General features: G+C 33.9%; 1 protein-coding gene across 2 annotated transcripts in view; it reads right to left on the reverse strand.

The window, feature by feature from the left end:
* The window catches only part of MMP16 (matrix metallopeptidase 16), a 269,481-nt gene that overhangs the window by 107,817 nt on the left and 141,735 nt on the right, over window positions 1-19,929 (reverse strand). For both annotated transcript variants that reach the window (XM_025871484.2, XM_073892939.1), the window contains exons 3-4: window positions 14,776-14,898; window positions 2,548-2,852 (exon numbers count right to left, since the gene is read on the reverse strand). In XM_025871484.2, the coding sequence (XP_025727269.1) occupies window positions 2,548-2,852; window positions 14,776-14,898 (428 nt within the window). The remainder of the gene's footprint in view (window positions 1-2,547; window positions 2,853-14,775; window positions 14,899-19,929) is intronic.

Here is a 19,929-nt window from a genome sequence, read left to right on the forward strand (position 1 = left end):
CAATTAAGCAGTAAATCTTTATGGTATTACATCTTGAACAGACAGTAACTTCTCCCTAATCCCCTACAATTCTGAAACACTATGATTTTTGTAGTCATTTTCCTTAAGCTCACTCAAAAGAAAAAAATATGTTTATTTGATCAGTAAAGAAATATTTTCTTCCAAATGAAACACTAATTATTAAATAATTTGTTTTGTTTAACAGTATGCCTATGTACAAAAATTATTATACTTCTACAGTATAAATTGTATTAATACATAACCTGAGTCAAAAGTCCATTGGCATGATTGTATATCTTTAGCTCATATGTTCTATTTCAATTCTATCTCACATATATATTCCTTGGAAAACCTCTTAAGTTGTGCAAAACACAGAAGCATTCATAAAGAGCAATCATACTTAAATCAGTGTAAACATTCTCATTTCCTCTGTCAACTCAGATGTCCCTATAGATTTTTTCTTAAAGTTTTTTGTTTATTTTCAAAAAGTATTTCTTGATACCTAAAAAATGCAGTTAATAGAGGATAAAAAACGTGTGCAGCTTTCTTAAGGATTTCAATATTTTAAGAGAAAATATAGGCCATTTGATAGGCACCATCACCCAAATTAACACTTCAAAGATCCAGAATTACAGTAGCCTTAACAATCAGATCTATTATTAGAATAAAATATAATTTTGGAATTATAATTACTGGAATAAAAAATAATTTTCTCTGTTTAGAATTCCAGAAGAAGTCTTTTCCCAGAAACAAATGCAGTTTTGCCTCCATCAGCAAAATTCTACCCTTATAAGTGCTATTCTTCTCAATCATTTAGAATGCAAACATTTATATTAACAATTGACTTGAAGATGTCTGAACTACTTCATTAGAATGCCTGTGTAATTTTGATAAAAATAAGATGGGGTGCCTGGGTAGCTCATCGCTTGAGCATCTGACTCTTGATCTCAGGTCAGGTCTTGATCTTAAGGTCATGAGTTTGAGCCCCATGTTGGGTGTGGAGCCCACTTAATAAAAAAAAAATTAAAATAAGATAAACACATTTAATTTTAAATGACTTATGTATCAAACCAGTGTGGGCCTACTATCACGTTGCAGATATTTTATTATTGGATGCTCAGGCATACAGTAGGTTAAACATTCCTGAATAGAAAGCATGTCTACTTGCAATGTCCCAGCCCTGCAATACAACATACAGAGTGAAAATAAGCATACGGCATGGTAGAGGCTTCTTGAGCTAATGATCAGTTAGCCAGGAATTGAATGCAGCCTGCTCAACTTCAAAGTTTTTGGCTTTCATTACACTACTATATAGTGAAATCTCTCAACATACTTCCATTTGTCTCCAAATCAGTTCTTAAAAATGAAGTCATAAATTCATAGTCAATATGCCTATTAATAATAATGCAAAAGGCTATTTTATTGAATACTAGATGTTTTATTTTCTTTTGGAAAACAGGAACAGGTATTTATTATATTTTCTTTCTTTGAAAATTGATGTTATTTTAAATTTAACTCAACTTATTTCATTCTACCCATAATATGTTTGAACCCTGTGCATTCTCAAAATGCAAGGCTATTACACTAATCCCGCTAACTAAACTTTCTGATGAACTAACAAAGCTTAATTTGATGACTGGGTTTAACTCATCAAGGAGGAATTAAGAGTTTTATTAGCTGATTAGCTGTCACTAAAACAATGCATGCTGTATTTTCAACAAAATTCTACTATGGTGAGGAAGAAAAATATTTAAGTCTTGATTACAAGAATTTAAAAAAGTGGATGCTTAGGAATCTTCTAACTCTAGGATCCTATAATTATGTGAACACTTTTTAAACATAAAATTGAAGTATGGATTGTAATCTAGGAAGAAACACATGCTTCTTATACGAAGTAACTATTCTTTTAGTTATCAAGTTATTTTAAATTTATTTTTGCATATCAGAATAAAGATTAAAAATCTGACAGATTTGTTGGAACAGATTTGCAGAAAGTGGTTTTTTGATAAAATTAAAGATATAACATAAAAAAATAAATTATGTAGTCGTATCATATTGGGAGACCAAGAAAAGGGAAATAAGGATGAAAGGAGCAAAATTTTACAAACTAGAAAGGTGATAATAGAAAAGAACAGGAAAGATGGCAGAAGCTACACTACAAATGTCAATCAGGTTAAGTTTTAAGTGGAAACACTGCAATATAGTGTAGAAAAATAGAAGAATTTCCTTAAGCATGTTCCATGACTTAAAATACTATGAAGTCTTTTAAGTGACATTTTATAGAAAACAAAATTCACTCTATTTACAGAACACAGTGTAAAGTTCTAATCTCTAGGCAACAGACCACACAAAAAACTAGTAATGTCTACTGACCCATAGAAATTCTTGTTCTAAAATGTTATCAAAAAGCTTCATATCATGTTTTATCATTTTAAAAACAAATTTAGAATCAACACCTTAAAAGTTTCTAAATTACTAAATCACTTGGGCATTCCAAAAATAAAAATAAAACTATTTGCAATGTAAAAAGCTATACAATGCACTTACCATCATGATTAGGATTTCCTAGTGTCCATGGCTCATCTGAGTCAAAATGAGTATCTCCCCCAATTCCTGGTCCAGGGAAGTAGGCATGTGCCAAAAACCCTCCCTCTCCATCAAAGGGAGAACTATCTCCATGAAAACCAGATGCGAAAATGATGGTTATATCCACATCGCGTTTGCCATTTTCCAATTCACTGTAAGGAACTTCTTCAAATGTCAGAGGAGTTACATTCTGCCACACATCAAAGGCACGGCGAATAGCTTTGCGGGTTTCAGGGTCTCCTACTTTAGGAGTTACGTTCTTTATACTGAAATTTAGAGAAGAGAATAATAAGTATGTCTTTTTAATATACAATCTGATTTATTACAGATTGGCTTTTTACAGATTTTGTTCTATTCAGTTGAGTAAAATACTGGAAAAACAGCCTTATATTAAATAGGAAAGAAATTAATCAATGCCTCATATCTTTATAGCTAGGTTTCATTACACTGGGGTCATTTAATTCTCAGCAGTATAGTATTCATCTGGCAAGGCTATAAACAGAAGTTCTCTGCAGAATGGGTTAACAGTAGGGTAACTGGATCAATCAGTCACTTTGCCTCCTGAACAACAGAAAGGCAGCTTTGCCAAATGATCAAACAGGTGCAAGAGTCTCGAGCTGAAATTAAAAATTCAGTTTCTTTCTTGTTATCATTACTTTTAGGGGCACATCATTGTGTGCACACATGTTACTTCCAAACAATGTCGTTGTGTTATTCTTTATCTATGAACACCAATTCAGCAGACACAAAGTTATTTCTTAGTTTTTTAAAGAAAAGGTTAATTAATTATAGTTTCTTATGTTCTATTGTTTTCTTATGATATACTTAATTCTTTCTTGTTATAAAAAGCAATGTGAGTGAATGGCTTTTTGTATTAAAACAAAAATTTAAAATTATATGAAATTAAAGAGTGACTTGGACATTATTTATTTAGTTTACTTTTCTTGAGGCTAATATCAAATGGCCACTTCGACCAACAATCTTACGTCCATGAATCCATATATTTATACTAAAAAAATCTTAATACATAAAAGAAGGAATATTTATTGCAATGCAGTAATAAAAGAGAAATGGAAGCTAAACAATTTAAAATGATGGAGTAGTAGTTAAGTTATGGTGTCTCTATTACATGTCATAATATAAATAGGACTCAAAATTATTTTTTGCCATTTTAGGCTATTTAGCAGCATAGAAAAAATTTCAGATATACTTTCCAGTGGAAAAATAATATGCAAATTATATTTTTAGCCCACTTGTAGCTATGTCTCAATAATTACAAATATTAGGCAGGTATCATACCGAAATAATAATAATGGTGTTAACTGAGCATTTACTATGAGCCAGGCAAGCATTTTACAGTAGAAAACTTAAGAGAACATTTAGAGTGGTAGAGCTGGTTTTTCAGCTTAAACATTCTGACTCAAGAATCCATTGTCTAAGCTAGACCACACATCTAAAACAAGGTTTTCACTATTTTCTAATACATACATACATTATTTGATGGTAAATTATCATTCATTGTATATAAAGAAAATGAAGAAGCAAACCAGGTGGAAATGGAGTTGGGGCAGGGAGTGTTCCAGGAAGGAGAAATGACCAGTGAAAGGCCTTGAAGTTGGAGACATGCTTAGTGAGCTCCAAGAATGGTGAGGTGGCCACAGCTGGATATGAGGCCAGAAAGGTAGCATAAAATCAAAGATTTTGGCCACTGTAAAGAGTTTGGCTTTTGTTCTAAGTGCGAGGGGCAGAACTGGAGCATAATGAGCTAAGTGATATTGGACTTACACTTTTTAAACAAATGACTGTGCATTACGTGGAAAATAGACTGAAGTGAAGCAAGAGTTGAAGCAGGCAGACCCACTGGGAACTCTTGCAAAACTTTAGGTGAGAGATGACGGTGGGGGCCAGGGCACTACCAGCAGAGATATGGAGAAGTAGATGAATTCTGGATAAATTTTGAGGATACACCTGCCAAGATGTACTGATGGTTGGACTAAGGCTGTGAGAGAAAAGGAGGTGCCAAGGAAGACACCATATTTTCTGAGCTGAGCAAAAGGATGGACAGAGTAAAGTAATTCAAGCCTGTTCAAGGAGAACGTTATACAGTACTTTGTTATTGTTGTTTTACTTGTTTAATTTCATGTCCTTTCAGCGTGATGCTCTGAACTCTATTTTGAGAAAGGGTAAATTTCTATATTGAGACATCCGGTGATGCTTCTGTCTGGCTTGTTAATCTCTAAATTTCCTGTCTGATGGCTGAAGAGCATTCAGATTAATGTTGTAACTTTGAATTTCATCTAAATTAATTTTCCTAGGAGTCTTCTATTTTACTCCCACCCTACAGGAAGACCCTCATTTGTGGGGAAGTATTTTTATGACACATTATTTGAAAGAACGTACTACATAAGGGCTACTGCTCTAGGTGCTTAAGAGATAGAGCTGTGAATAAGACTCTGCTCTTGTAAAACTTATATATTTTAGTGATAAGAGATACACACACAAAAACCCAACAACATCAAAAAGATAATTACAGATGGCAACAAGTGAAGGGTGAGGAGGTAAGGTGAGTAGATGATAAATGGGATTTCAATGACAAAAGGAGCCACACATGCTTAGCTAGCACGAGTTTCTAGCCAGGAGGAACAGTGAGCAGCTCACACACATTTGGCCAGTTCAAAGAATGGCAGTGCTCAGGGAAATGGTGTAAAATGAACACTCAGGACAGTGGTTTGAGATTAAAGAGAACAGGCAGGAAGCAAGTTATACTCTGTGAAAGGAAACCACTAGGGAGTTTTAAGCAGAGAAGTATTTTGGTATTATTCTACAAAGATCTTTACTTACAAAGATCACTGTTTCTGATGAAAAATGAGTAAGAAGACAAGCATGGAAGCAAAGAAACATTTTGGAAGCCCAAACAAGAGAAGACAGAGACATGTCCCAGAGTGGTAGTCATGGAGATATGAAGAATTAGACCATTTCATTATATATTCTGAGGGTATTGTTAATGGGAATTGGTGTTGTATTCAATGTGTAATGAAGAATTTATTTTGTTTTGAAATAAAAGATAATCATACAAAAGAAAAAATCATTAGTATGATATGTATATAAGTATATAATGGTTCTGAGAAAAATGAAGCAACATAATGAAGAATAATAAATGTGGGGGCGCCTGGGTGGCTCAGTTGGTTAAGCGTCAGACTCTTGATTTCGGCTCAGGTCATGCTCTCAGGGTCGTGCGATCAAGCCCCATGTCCAGCTCCATGCTCAGCACAGAGTCTGCTTGTCCCTCTCCTTCAGCTCCTCCCTCTGCTCCCCCCCCCGCCCCCTGCTCTCATTTTCTCTATCAAATAAATAAAATCTTAAAAAAAATGTAGAGTATCATTTGGATTTGTAAATACATCACCGTGTTTTTCAAAGCCAAGCTCGATTAACTTCCAAAATATACTTAACCACAACATTTGTAATGTCATTAGTAAATACAAGACACATAATGGGTGCCTGGGTGGCACAGTCGGTTAAACTTCCAACCCTTTTCAGCTCAGGTCATGGTCTCAGGGTCCTGATCTCAGGGTCATGGGATCAAGCCCCACCTGGGGCTCCTCACTCAGTACAGAGTCTGCTTAAGACTTTCTCTTCGTCTCTTTCTGCTCCTCCCCACCGTGCTCTCTCACGCTCTCTCTCTCTCTCTCAAATAAACAAATAAATCTTTAAAAGACACACAAGTGTACTTCCAAGTTAGTGTTCTGAATGAAGTACAAAGACATTTAGGAATTTTTATGCCATTAAGATGTATTTTGTATTTACTAATAATTGAAATAATAAGGGCAACGGAGATATGTGATATAAAGAATAATAGGACTGTTAGTAGTTCTAATACATGATACACAAAGTTATTAATATATATATATTTGCAAAACAAAAAATGCTATAAAATGAATAAAATGAAGGTTATATTTCAAAAACTTAATAGAACTAATTTAATTTTAAAATGTTTTGGGGCACCTGGGTGGCTCAGTCAGTGAAGCGTCTGCCTTCAGCTCAGGTCATGATCCCAGGGTCCTGGGATCGAGCCCCACATTGGGCTCCCTGCTCGGCGGGAACCCTGCTTCTCCCTCTCCCACTCCCCCTGCTTGTGCTCCCTCTCTCGCTGTGTCTCTCTCTGTCAAACAGATAAATAAAATCTTTAAAAAAAATGTTTTTACTTTGCTTTTCTGTAGACAGAGTACTTAGAGTGAGCATACTTTTCATTCTAATAAGACAATTTATTTCATTTTTTGAAGACTTTATCAGGTTTTTCCATTATGCCATTTCACTGATTCTTTTAAACCTCCATGTTGCTAAATTTTGAAACTTTTACCTAAAAAAATTAATAAATGTTACCATTAATTCATTAATGACCATGCCTTATACAACCCTACATAATAAAGCTGATCAAGTGGAAATTTTTTTTTTTACCTCTTTATTCATTGGAACAATTGGTAGTGAGGTATGTCAATTGATTTATAAGATAACTGTGTAAAGTCAGGATTCCCTAGCTTTAACTGCACTGAATCCATACCAATTCATTTAATAACAATTCCACATATTAATCATGGAGTATTTCCTCTTTAACTTTTTCAGAGAGTAATAAATCTTTTCCAAAGTTAGAGCATTTTATTTCTAATATGAAAGTAGGAAAAAAAACTAAATATTTTGGCATTTGTATTGTGTATTAAAGGTTAAAAGAAGCTTATACTCTGCCTTTTTATTCTCAGTGAAAACATATAAATCTCACAATGATAAGTGAGATGTTAAGTTTACTACACTACTTCTAAGATAATTTTTAAAAGCGTAAGAATTTGACATTCAGAGAAACAGGAAATTCTGAGGGAATGAGACCTTTATTAACAAAACTCTACTGAAATATGTATGTGTTTTCTTTATTGATGACACTGGAGGAATTATTTTGCTTCATTAGTTCTGTAAAATGGATGAATGTAAAATGTAAAAATATCAAACATTTGTTCATTTGAACAATGTTACAGTAAATGTGAAACAAGGCCATTGCAATAGGTTTTGTCCTTTCAAATGAAGTAAACTCTAATAAGTTACTCGAGTGACATAGGAAATATTACCCAGTGCCTAGTATTACTGTGTAAAGTCAGGATTCTCTAGTTTTAACATCACTGGATCCATAGTAATTTATTTAATAACAACTCTATATATTAATAATGATTATTTGCTCTTTAAATTTTGACAGTGATAAATCTTTTTCAAAGTGAGTGTAATGTTTTATCTTTAATTTTAAAGGAAGTAAAAAAACAAACAAACCCAATACTTCAGCATCTAGCTAAGATCCAGAAGTTGTATATATACTTGTGTCAAAATTATTTTGGTATGGTCAAGGATAAATACTAAATTCAACAGACAAAAATGAGTTGTCCAGAAAAGCATACTAACATTTTGTGAAAAATGGCAACTAAATGGAATTTATTGTAACTGGGAAAGTAGACAATTGCTAAGAGTATAATAGAGGAAAAATAATAAAATATATAGTTATTTTCAGATCCATATCCAGAATGTATTATAATATTCTATCAAGAGAGAACTAAATAGACTAATATATTTTCATTCATATTATGTTTGTATGGTTGATGTGGCTTTACTTTTTTTTTTTTCTGTACAAGAAATGGTCAGAGAATTGAAATTGAATATGGAGTCTCTTTCTCTAGAAAAGCTTATATTAAATATTTCACGATTTCACAAGATGCTAGTTTTCCAGGTAAGGCAGACTAAAGCACATAGTATTTTGGGTTTTATTTATAGAGTGTCTGTTTTACTACCTGCCGTGTATCCTCTGGACACACAACCTGAATTCTCTGTGACGGCAACAGGATCATCAAATTCAGTGACGTAACTGGTTTTAGAGAGTAAGAAAAGCTTCTGGGGAGGAACTGATTATTCCTTAGCAACTTCTAGGTTTCTTTTCTCTGCATATATTACGTTTTTTAAGATTTTTATTTATTTATTTGTCAGAGAGAGAGAGAGAGAGAGCACAAGCAGGGGGAGTGGCAGGCAGAGGGAGAAGCAGGCTCCCAGTCGAGCAAGGAGCCTGATGCGAAACTTGATCCCAGGATCCTGGGACATGACCTGAGCTGAAGGCAGATGTTTAACCAATTGAGCCACCCAAACATCCCAACTCTGCATATGTTATGAAAGTAAAAATAATAACTTCTGGTATGTATCCTCAGGAGTCACACAAACATTCATTTAAAATCAAGGTTAGTTAAAGGAGAATTTACTAGGAAAATCAATACCAATTAATGTAACATAACATACTATTATCACATTAATTAATATATTATGAATACTTGTTAATATAACCCAGTTTAAAAACAGATGCATCAGGCAGTTTAAGTACATATTCCATGGGACACTTATTACATATTATTTTGGAATTTAGATTTTATAAAGAAAAAGATTTTAGGCTAAGCTTATTTTACACAATATTTAATAAATGGGAAATAAAGATATATTTGCTAAAAAATGAGCTTACTCATTACATTCCTATTATTTTGCATAAAGCTTAACCAAAGCCCACAAAGAATTCATTAATTTATTCAACAGCTATTTAATTAGGGCATAATACACAGCAGCACTCTACTAGGTTCTAGGGAACATAAAATGTATATGGTCTCTGATGTAATGAAGTTCCTGTAAGGTCCGAAGTAACAATACAGTATACTATTCTGCAATTATTCACTTAAACACACCTGTCTCCCACATTCGACTATATTTTCTATGAGAGTGGGGGCTTTGCTTAACTCATCTATTGCCAGTGCTGTCACATAATGCTGTTCAATAACCATTTATTGAATGTACAACATCTAATTACCCAAGAAGCAAAATTTGCCAAAAGAAAAATTGATCATAAAGATTCAATTAAGAGATGAATGGCCACCCGTATTTATACTATAATTATTACCAGCATGTCAATTATGTATCAGCCAAAGTTATATACCCCTAACTACTTAAATGATTCTTCTGGTACAACCTCAGAAGTTCCCATTCCTAGGCATCAAGCACCGAGGTCATTAAAGTGGAAAGCATGGGAGCCTGGACATTCCCTCTAAATGGAGTCATTGTGCAAGGTTCCTTCCAACTCCACATTTTAAAGATAGGAAGAGATTTTAAAATTATATAATCTAACTTTCCAACCATTCCACAAATGGTCTCTAATTTCCTTGACAAGTAATAAATTGCTTGGTTTATATGCGTCCAACAATGAAGACTTGTAGGATGAATGATTTAATTTTCCAATAGCTCAAAATATTAGGTTCTTCTGAAAGCCTTTTATTTGAGAATAACTGAAAATTTCTCCCTTAAATATTTTTTCCATCATATTGAGAATCCTTGGCTCTAATCTGGAGCCCTTTCTCATGCAGACTGTTTGTAAGATCTCTTAGCATTTTGATTTCTTTTTTAGAGGTGCACTTTAATTTGCCAAGAAGCTGCTGGAAATGTGGTAGACCAAAGAGAAAAGGATACATCAGGTAAAGCCTGGCCAACAAAGCAAAGAGGAAAAAATTGCCATCGTCACTGCTTTGGACACTCTGCTTTCTATCAATCTAAGCTGTTCATTTTAGTTCTTATTTAGCCACACTGTACCATTGGCTCACAATGAGTTTGCCATCAAATAAAACCTAGATTTCACCACCCCCACTCCGACACATGGCTTCATTCTGTAATGGCACATTTCTGCTATCCTTTTAACAAGTAATTTTTTTTTAGCTGAAATGTAATATTTTGTTTTTGTTTTTCTAAATATAGTAATAAAAGTAGCAGCAAAGGCTTATACAGTACTTATTTTACACAGGGCAAGTTTTTAACACTTTTACATACACTAACTTTAAAATTTAATATCCTTAGCTCTCACCCTCAACTTTGTATAATTCTGTTAGAATACTCTCAATAATTTCTGTTAATTGTCTCATAAATTAAAACAAGTTAAGATGATAGTTGGCATTTACTAAGCACTATGTTTCAAGCACTTTGTTGAGCTATTTTGTTTGTTTCTGGGGGGTTCCCCCCACCATGACCTGACTTAATTACCTCCTAAGCTTTATGAGGTAGGTAGTGTTACAGTACTCACTTTTCACGCAGGGAAAATGAGACTTAGAAGATTAAGTAACTTGATCCTGGTCTTACAGGTAGCAAGTATCAGAGCCAGGATTCAAATCCAGATCTTTCTTGCCTCCAAAATAGGACTCTTAACCACATTATGTGTTTATCAATAACCGGGAAGCTTACAGGGATTGACACCTAATTATTTGAGTATTCAAAACTGGGCTGAGACAATTGTCAGTATAGGGACACAGCTTCAATGGAATTATGATTAGTTCTGAACATAATGGCTCTTAACAGTTTCTTTCTTTCTTTCTTTTTCTTTCTTTCTTTCTTTCTTTCTTAAATGAATGGTGCAGTCAGTACCTAAGTATGCAGAGACACTAAACAGGGTACACCGTTAAGTCTGGAAATCAGGCCAGAAAAAAGACACTATCTGAAACGAAAACAATAAATATCAACATGCAGAGCTGTGTGTTTTGTACTTCTAAAGTTGAATATACACATTAATCTAATTAATATTTACTAATTGTTTATATGTTATGGGGTAAGAACCTAATTTAATTGTTTTCTATATGGATAACTAATTATTACAGAAGAACTTAGTAAGTAAAAGAGGCCTTCCTTTTCCCCAATGACCTATAAGGTTTTCTCTGGCATAAATAAATTGAAGCCCCAGCCCCCAATTTAACTATATTTGGAAATAGAGCCTTTAAGGAAAGTAAATAAGGTTAAATGAAGTCATAAGGGTGGGGTCCTAATTTGGTATGACTTCTTATAAGAAGAGAAAAAAAAAAAAAAAAACCCAGCAGAAATCTTTCTCTCCACACATGCACAGCAGAAAGGACACAATGAGAAGGTGGCCATCTACAAGCCAGAAGGAGAAATCTCACCAAAACCAACCTTGACAGCATGTTAATCTGGACTTCTAGCCTCTGGAACTGGGAAAATTAAATTTCTGTTGTTTAAGTTACCCAGGCTGTGATATTTTGTGATGGCAGCCTGAGAAGACTAATACAGATTTAATGGACCAACTCCTTTGAAAAAACACAATCTATAAAAACTTACACAAAGAGAAATAGATAATCTGAACAGGACTGTATCTATTAAATAGATTTAATTAAAAATTAGTAACTGTCAAAGAAAAAAGAACCAGGCCCAAATAGTTGCATTGGGTTTACTAAACATTTTAGTCAGAAATCATACCAATTCCCTACAATCTCCTCCAGAAAACTGAAGTAAAGGGAACACTTTCTAACCCATTCCATGAGGTTAGCATTACTCTCCTACCTAAACCAGATAAAACTTTAAAAGAAAGAAAAACCACATATCAATATCACTCATGAACATACATGTAAAAATCCTGAACAAAAAATTAGCAAATCAAATCCAACAATGTGTAAAAAAAAAATGATTCACCATGACAAAGTAGGATTTACCCTAGGCATGAGAGGCTGGTTCAACTGAAAATCAATTAATGTAATCAATCACATTAAAAGGCTAAAGAAGAAAAATCATGTGATCATATGATCATATGAATAGGTACAGAAAAAGCATTTCATAAAATCCAGCACTTATTTTTAATAAAAACTTTCAGCAAACTTGGAATAGGGTGAGCCTCCTCAACTTGATAAACATCTAGAAAGAAGCCTACAGCCTACATCATACTTAATGGTGAGGAACTAGATGCTTTTCACCTAAAGACTGAGAAAAAGGCAATCATGTTTGCCTTCAACACTCCTATTCAACATTTTACTGACAACTCTCCCTTATGTAATAAGACAAGAAAATAAAATAAAAGATAAACACATTGGGAAGGAAAAAATACTCCTTTTTTTCAGGTGATATAAGTTGACATAGAAGAAAAACTAAGTGACCTCAGATTTGGAAATGATTTTTTTGATATAACACCAAAAGCACAATAAAGGAAGAGAATAATTGATAAGTTGGACTTTATTAAAATTAAAACTTCTGCTCTGTAGAAGACAAGCCACAGACTAGGAGAACTATGAACCCTACTGTCATTATGGACTTTAGTTAGGAATAATATAGCAACAGTGGCTCAGCAATTTTGACAAACGGATCACACTAATGCAAGATCTTAATAGGAGAAACTATGAGTGTGTATATGTGGTGGTGGGGGGTGTAATATATGGGAACTACTTGTATTATCTGCTCAACTTTTCTTTAAACCTAAAATTGTATTACCTAAAAGTAAAACATGAAATGTATTATTTTTTTAAAAAGTTGGCCATATTCTTTTATTATTTCTGAAAATTATCTAGAGTTTATTCTGTGTTTTCTATATAGAAAATGATATAAACTTACTAATGATAGTGTTCTTTCTTTACAAGTCCTTATATCTTTTATTTCCTTACAACTATAAGTAGCTGTGCAATGTTGTAGAACAGACTTAGCGGTAGCAGGTATTTTGTTGTTGTTTCTTAAGGCATTTTTCCAACACTTCACATTTACTACATGGGCTTGGCTTAAGACTGCTTCCTCTTTGATTTTTCTTATCTGCAGAAGTAACTGAAATGAGTTGCATAAAAAAATCTAGGAGCATGCTATCTGGGAGGATTAGCTTAAGAATATAAAACAACACTGAAAAGTGTTCTCAAAGGGCGCCTGGGTGGCTCAGTCATTAAGCGTCTGCCTTCAGCTGAGGTCAAGCTCCCAGGGTCCCGGGATGGAGCCCTGTGTTGGGGCTCCCTGCTCGGCAGGGAGCATGCTTCTCCCTCTCCCACTCCCCCTGCTTGTGTTCCTTCTCTCGCTGTGTCTCTCTCTGTCAAATAAATAAATAAAATCTTTATAAAAAAAAAAAAGGAAAAGTGTTCTCAAAATAACTAAAATAAGTTCAAATGGCACAAACCAGATATACTGGTAGAAAATCTATATACTGAGTTTTAAATTTTATCTTCAAGCATACGTGAAGGGTTATTTATATAAAGAATGAGAATTATAAATGTCTTTTATTCATGTATTCCTGACATCTTACCCTTCCCCTGACGTGCCCTGCCTCTTCCCTTGCCCTTTGGTCTAACACATGCTTCTCTTTCTGTGAGTCTTGGCTGAAAGGTCATTTCTTCAGGAAGCCTTTCCCTGGTTTTCTAGAGTGGGTTGGATGGCCCTGTTTTACATTTCTCTTGCATCTTGTTCCTCCCCTTTCATAACAGTCCATCACATTTATATGATTCTTCAACTTAATCACATAACTGTAAATTCCAAGAGGACAAACAGAATCTCCATGTTTTACATATTTCTATACCCCAGTGCCTAGAACTGTTTTTGTTCAAACTGAGACTCAATACACAGTTGTTCAATGAATTAATGAATAAATAGGAACATCTCCAATAGCAGCAAACGTTCCTCCAGTTTGGAAGACACTGGCATCCCTTTGGCATCCTTCACTGAAGACAAAATAAGAAACAATGATCCATCTGCATTGTTGCCAATAAGATAGAAAGTAAAATGACTTGAGTTGATACTAAAAATAAATAGTAGATCCAAAGACATTTTGTTTAGATGACAATTATTTATAAACTTTATTATTTGATTACTTTTAGATTATGAATCCTAATTAAAGAATGTAATAGGGCACCTGGGTGGCTCATTTGGCTAAGTGTTTGATCTCAGGGTCCTGGGTTCGGGTCCTACATCGGGCTCCCTGCTCAGCAAGGAGCCTGCTTCTCCCTCTGCCCCTGCCCCCTGCATGTGCTCTCTCTCTCTCTCTCACGCTCTCTCTCACACTCTCTCAAGTAAATAAATAAAATCTTAAAAAAAAAATAAAGAATGTAACGTGTTACAATACTCATCTCAGAGTCCCTCAGGATTTGGTATTCTTTCAAGAAGCTTGAAGATACAGTTTACAAATGAGACCAAGTATTTAAGAAATATTTAAAAGGCCTCCAAATAGGCAATTTATTCTCTTCTAAATGGCAGTTCTCAGTTCCCTACATTAACATTATATATATTGTGTAACTATATGTTACCATGTAGTCAATGTGCATAAGATGTCAAACAAAATGTCAAAATAAATAGTGGTGAAAAATGGAGAAAACAGCAATTCATCATCAGTTCTTATACCTGTAAGTGATGTGTTTGTGTTGCCACTTCTGTCCTGTTAATGCATATCGCTTTCGACGAACATTAAATTTGGAGCTACCTCTTGTCTGGTCAGGTACACCACATCGAGGCTTCTTCATCCAGCTGCAAAAAGCAGTATTTTCCAGTTATTTACCAACAACCCTAATCATGAATTTCAAAAGGAAATCAATTGAGAAGGTAATCTATGACAGTGATTATGAAAATGGGAAAACATAAAGAAGAAAGTTGTCAATTTCCTTACAATTTAAATCTAAGTAGAAAGCATATTTTGTCCCTGAATGATCAAGAATCAGTGGTTTCGAACTCAGCTCTTTTAGATTTTTCTTTCTCTAATTCATTTTGAGCTTACTGTAGACTGAGGTCCTCTTATGCTTCTAACTAGAATCTGTTTTTAACAAGATTTGTGACCTAGGGCAAATCACTAATTCCTAGTCTCATTCATAAAAAGAGACTTTTAAAAATAAATTTTCACTAAGGTCTCCTCCAGGTTTAACATTCAACAATTTTTAAAATCTGTTACATGACCTTAAATTTCAGGATTTGAGAGGGTATTTTCTATTCTCTCTTCTAGCTTATATAGAAGTAAATTATTTAAATAACATTTGCCTTTCTCCATTTTTTTCTTCTTTTCACTTTGATCATTACTCCAATTTATAAGTAAGAACCATTTTTTTAAATCAGTAATTAATAACCAAATTCGATGCTTAATTTTTTTTCCTGGATATGAGGTGTTAGCATTGCACAAATAAGGTTTAACATAATTATATTAGGAAAATGACATGCTGTTTTTTGATTAATTTTTAATACTTATACAAATACAGTCATGGAACTTCTTTTCTACAGTCTCATTGGTCAAATGTCCTGTTTTCGATGTAGTCTTGCTTCTTATCTAAGAAGAAAGATTTTCATGATTTTGAGTAGTGCTTCTTTGGTGACTCATAAAATGGCTTTACCATTCATTAGCACATTTAATTTAACAATTACAAAGCTAGTGCAAAATCTTCATGGTGCTATATGCTTCAGAAAGTAGAAATGAGAAAAGAATCAATTTTTGCTGTATTTCATCAGATACTTGAAAATTTCTATACTCTTTAAATGGAAAATAATTGACTATAGAGATGACTATCTAAAGATGTCCATTTTGTGAAAATGAAAGAAATAGTTTACATGTTACATGGATAAATCAGCTAATGAGCTCTTATAAACAATAATAACTTCATACAACAATGAAATCATGACTTTTGCTTTTTAAGAAAGATGACACTTTTACCATAAGTATTGAAAAAAAAAATTCTCCTTTTTTATTCTGCCCGTAGACAGACAATGTAGACACTGAGGTTATCAAACTTAAAAAATTCCATCCTATTTATAATGCATTGTGGAGTTACTTCAAAAAAATTGCTTTCCCTTTATTAAAGTCTCCCAACTCCTAGGAGGCTATATGGTCCTACGGAATTGAATTCTGTAGAGTTGAGAATGGAGATCTCCTATTTTTAAATAATACTTCAAGGGCATTCCTCAACCACTTCATTTGAGAGATATTTCACTAGACTGTAAACACTCAAGGGCAGGGGATCTATATACTAAGATCTATATATCTGTATACTATGTACAAGGTATATAGTCTATATATATATATATATATATATCTTGTATAAACCCTGGAATATAAGAGATATTCAATGATTAAGTGGATAGGGACACTTTGTATTTTTTAAATGAGAAATCATTAATTGTTATTACATACTATAAGATACAGATACAGATTTAACTAGCAAATATTAAGCATTGGAGAGGTTATTATGATTTAAGTGGCTTTTACATATGGGTATTTCATTAATTACATTCTCAGCAGAAACTGTAATATTCCTAAGGCAGGTTTTTATGCTTATTTATTTCACTAAAAGCACTAAGAGAATAAATAATATATAATTATTAAAGATGAATAAATTTACTAAGTGTGGGAAGTGGTTACACTTACATTTTGCTAAGAAAAATATTTAAGTTAGCATTCTGGGAAGAGAAATAATTTGGAAATGGATAGTGGGATGAAATTTGACAAAATGGAATTACCTATTATCAGGATAAAATGTATTGCTAATGAGGACATATTGTCTAAAATTATTTTAATAATCAATAAAATTAAAAGAGGAAGGTAGCAATTGAAAAGGAAATTAAATTTATTAATATAAATTTCCATTTTAAGTCATGCATATGTTGGATCTAGTAAAAATTTTTCCAGTGAAGCACTGCATCTTCCAAAGGATAGGGTTTATATGGATGAGTATTAGATTCTTGTGCTGAAAGATACCTCTACTGAATTCTTTATGTATTTCTTAGGCTTTTGCCCATTAAATATGTGTTTTTTCTTATGTTCCAACTTCTTTGTTTATTTACTCATTAAATCCTTATTCATTCATCTTGTAATATTTTTCAGCTTTTATAACATGTTAAGAGATATAACAAAAAAGTGTGACTAGAAAGATAAACAAGGCAAGAAGCCCTTTTTGAGTTCACAGTCTATAGGCAAGACATGCATGATTAAAAAAAATTACTATATAATGGCTTAAATGCTGTCATACCTCTGTGAAGATACCCTGTCATTATTTCTAATTTACATGTAAAAAATTTTGATTTTCCTACCCAGATTTGTAACAATTCCTCTAATGTTTATTTCAGCCAAAAAAGTCTTAACATCCTTCTAATGCCTAAGTTAGATACCCAGATAATATTCTCCACTGCTCTCTCCTCACATCTAATCAAGCAGGATGCAGTCTTTTTTGCCTCCAAAATTCCTCTTCTCTCTCTCTCACTAATGCCGTCCTTCTCATTCCTAAAGACAAATCTTTCCAGAACACAGATGTGTTCTCTATATATTCTGGGCATGAAAATACTTATATAGAAAGAATCTGACTCAGGCTTACTTAAGGAGGATCCCCTGCCACCCCCCTCTACTTTCTAAGATCCACTCAGGTTCCTACAGAACTAAACCTCTTTCTGCCTTTGTATGCAGTGACCTCTGTCTGGCATAACTTCCTCTTTTTTCACACTGAGAATCCTAAACATCCTTCATTATTCAACTCATAGAGATACAGTTTACCATCCCAACATGGCATGGATTATACTATGTGTTCCAATTTGTATCTCTGTCTTCCACTGGCCTGAGTCAGGGCAGAAAGCCAGGAATAATGGGGTATACCCAGTGAAGTCTTCAATAAGAAAATGAAGCAAATGAATTGAGTCTGCATGTCTCTTTTGTACATGCTGATCCCCCTTACTGTCCATGTTTCTTGAAGACTTTGTAACTCTTCACAGGTGTGTGCCTTGAGCAAATGCTTATTGCATGGACAACCCTGTAGACATTTTTATGTAAAACTAAATCATAAAGCAGATGACTTAAGTGTAAGAAATACACATAAGTACAGGAATAATCTAATATCGATTAGTAATTTAATGCAAAAAACTCTTAATAAGGGTTGGTCGAGTTGAGAACACTCTATGTTAACTTCACCAATATTTGTATCCAAATATTCTGGCATAGATATATTAGCAGGAATTATTTATCAAATTATGCAAAATCCCCAAAATATGATAGGAGCACATCATGCCACTGAATATGTATGACACATGGTATCTGAGCTAAGTTGGCCTTTGGGCCTTTTATGTGACTCGAAACATTTAAATCATTCTTTAATTTCATAAGGAGTCAGGTTCTTTCTACTACAGTTTTTAAAGTTCTTGGTGGATAAAAATAATGATTAGTGTTTAACAGGACTCATCAATGAATTAAATGTCTAATACTAAAGGTAAAGTTGGCATGTTAATATTGTTATTCAGGTAGAGTCTGACCCTGGGATTTATTTCTAGTTATCATACACCAAATATTAGTTGCATTCATATATGAATTTGATAAAACCCATATATACTTGTACACGAGAGTGCAAAACTCTTCATGTACAAGTAGAATTGATTGATTGTCTCACCTCAAGTAACAACTGTATCACCTGAAAGAAAAATGGGTTGAAGAGAATGTGTGTGTGTGCATGTGTGCGGGCTATTTTCAAGCAGTGCTTCTTTTGTGAAAGTTCCATTGCTAAAACATACTTCTTCTGTGTGTCAATACACAGCAGTTCATATACATGTGCTTCATTCCTGACTCGTTTGCTAAGAATTGTAAGTTGACATTCCAAAGCAAACAAAGACGTGGGAACCGGCATTGGCGGTGGGAGGGAGCTACAAGAAAGTCATTTTGTACTTTCAAGGTGTAAATCACGACACCCCCTCTGTTTGCATAAATGCAATACTGATATTCAGTATTGATTTAATTGTTTAGAACCCATGGCATTTTCAGATTAGTTGGGCAGAGCATTCATGGTTTCCTTAAATTAACTGAACTTAGAAAAGAAAAACATCTGAAATCAGTGTTCTTGACAGGAGTGACATTGTAAAAGTTAGGAGCAGGGATCCTAGAGCCAGACTGCTAGGGCTCCAACCCCACCTCCACCAACTCTCCAGCCCTGGGACATTGGTCTGACTATTGTTTCTTTCTATTTCTTGGTTTCCTCATCTACAATGTGGAAGTGAAAATATTATTGAATTAATGTGAGGATTAAATTAGTTAAGTCATGTGAAACACTTAGAACAGTGCCTGGCAAATAGCACCTGCTATGGTTATTAATTTATAATAATTATTATTTTACAAACATCAGGAAGCAGCTGGACTCGTAGTAGAAGCTGCAACAACAGCAACATACTGATATTAACATGTTTCAGATCACCTTGACCTATGTGTTAACATCCCTTGTTATTTAAAACAGGGATAGCCTGTTGTTTTCATAATACAGATAGCACCAGAGACACAATCCTCTGTTTTATGTGAATAAAGCAGCCACAAACTTCTAAACAAATTTGCAGTAATTAGAGCCACTATATATGAAACAGTGTCTGTTGGTTTCAGTAACTTTTTTTTTTAAAGAGTTGGGTATTCAAGTCAAACATATCAGGCCTCTCATTGCATGACTGTAAAGGATGCCTTCAGGTTGAGTCTACACACCTGGTGCCCCAGTAGTGGGGTTGAAGGAAGACAGCATTTCAATAAAATGTGTAACATCGGAATGGTGTCCCCTGGAGTTG

This window comes from Callorhinus ursinus, unplaced genomic scaffold, assembly GCF_003265705.2.
Source record: "Callorhinus ursinus isolate GAN/ISIS: 27379988/994484 unplaced genomic scaffold, GSC_fseal_2.0 scaffold5, whole genome shotgun sequence".
NCBI classification, from domain to species: Eukaryota; Metazoa; Chordata; class Mammalia; order Carnivora; family Otariidae; genus Callorhinus; species Callorhinus ursinus.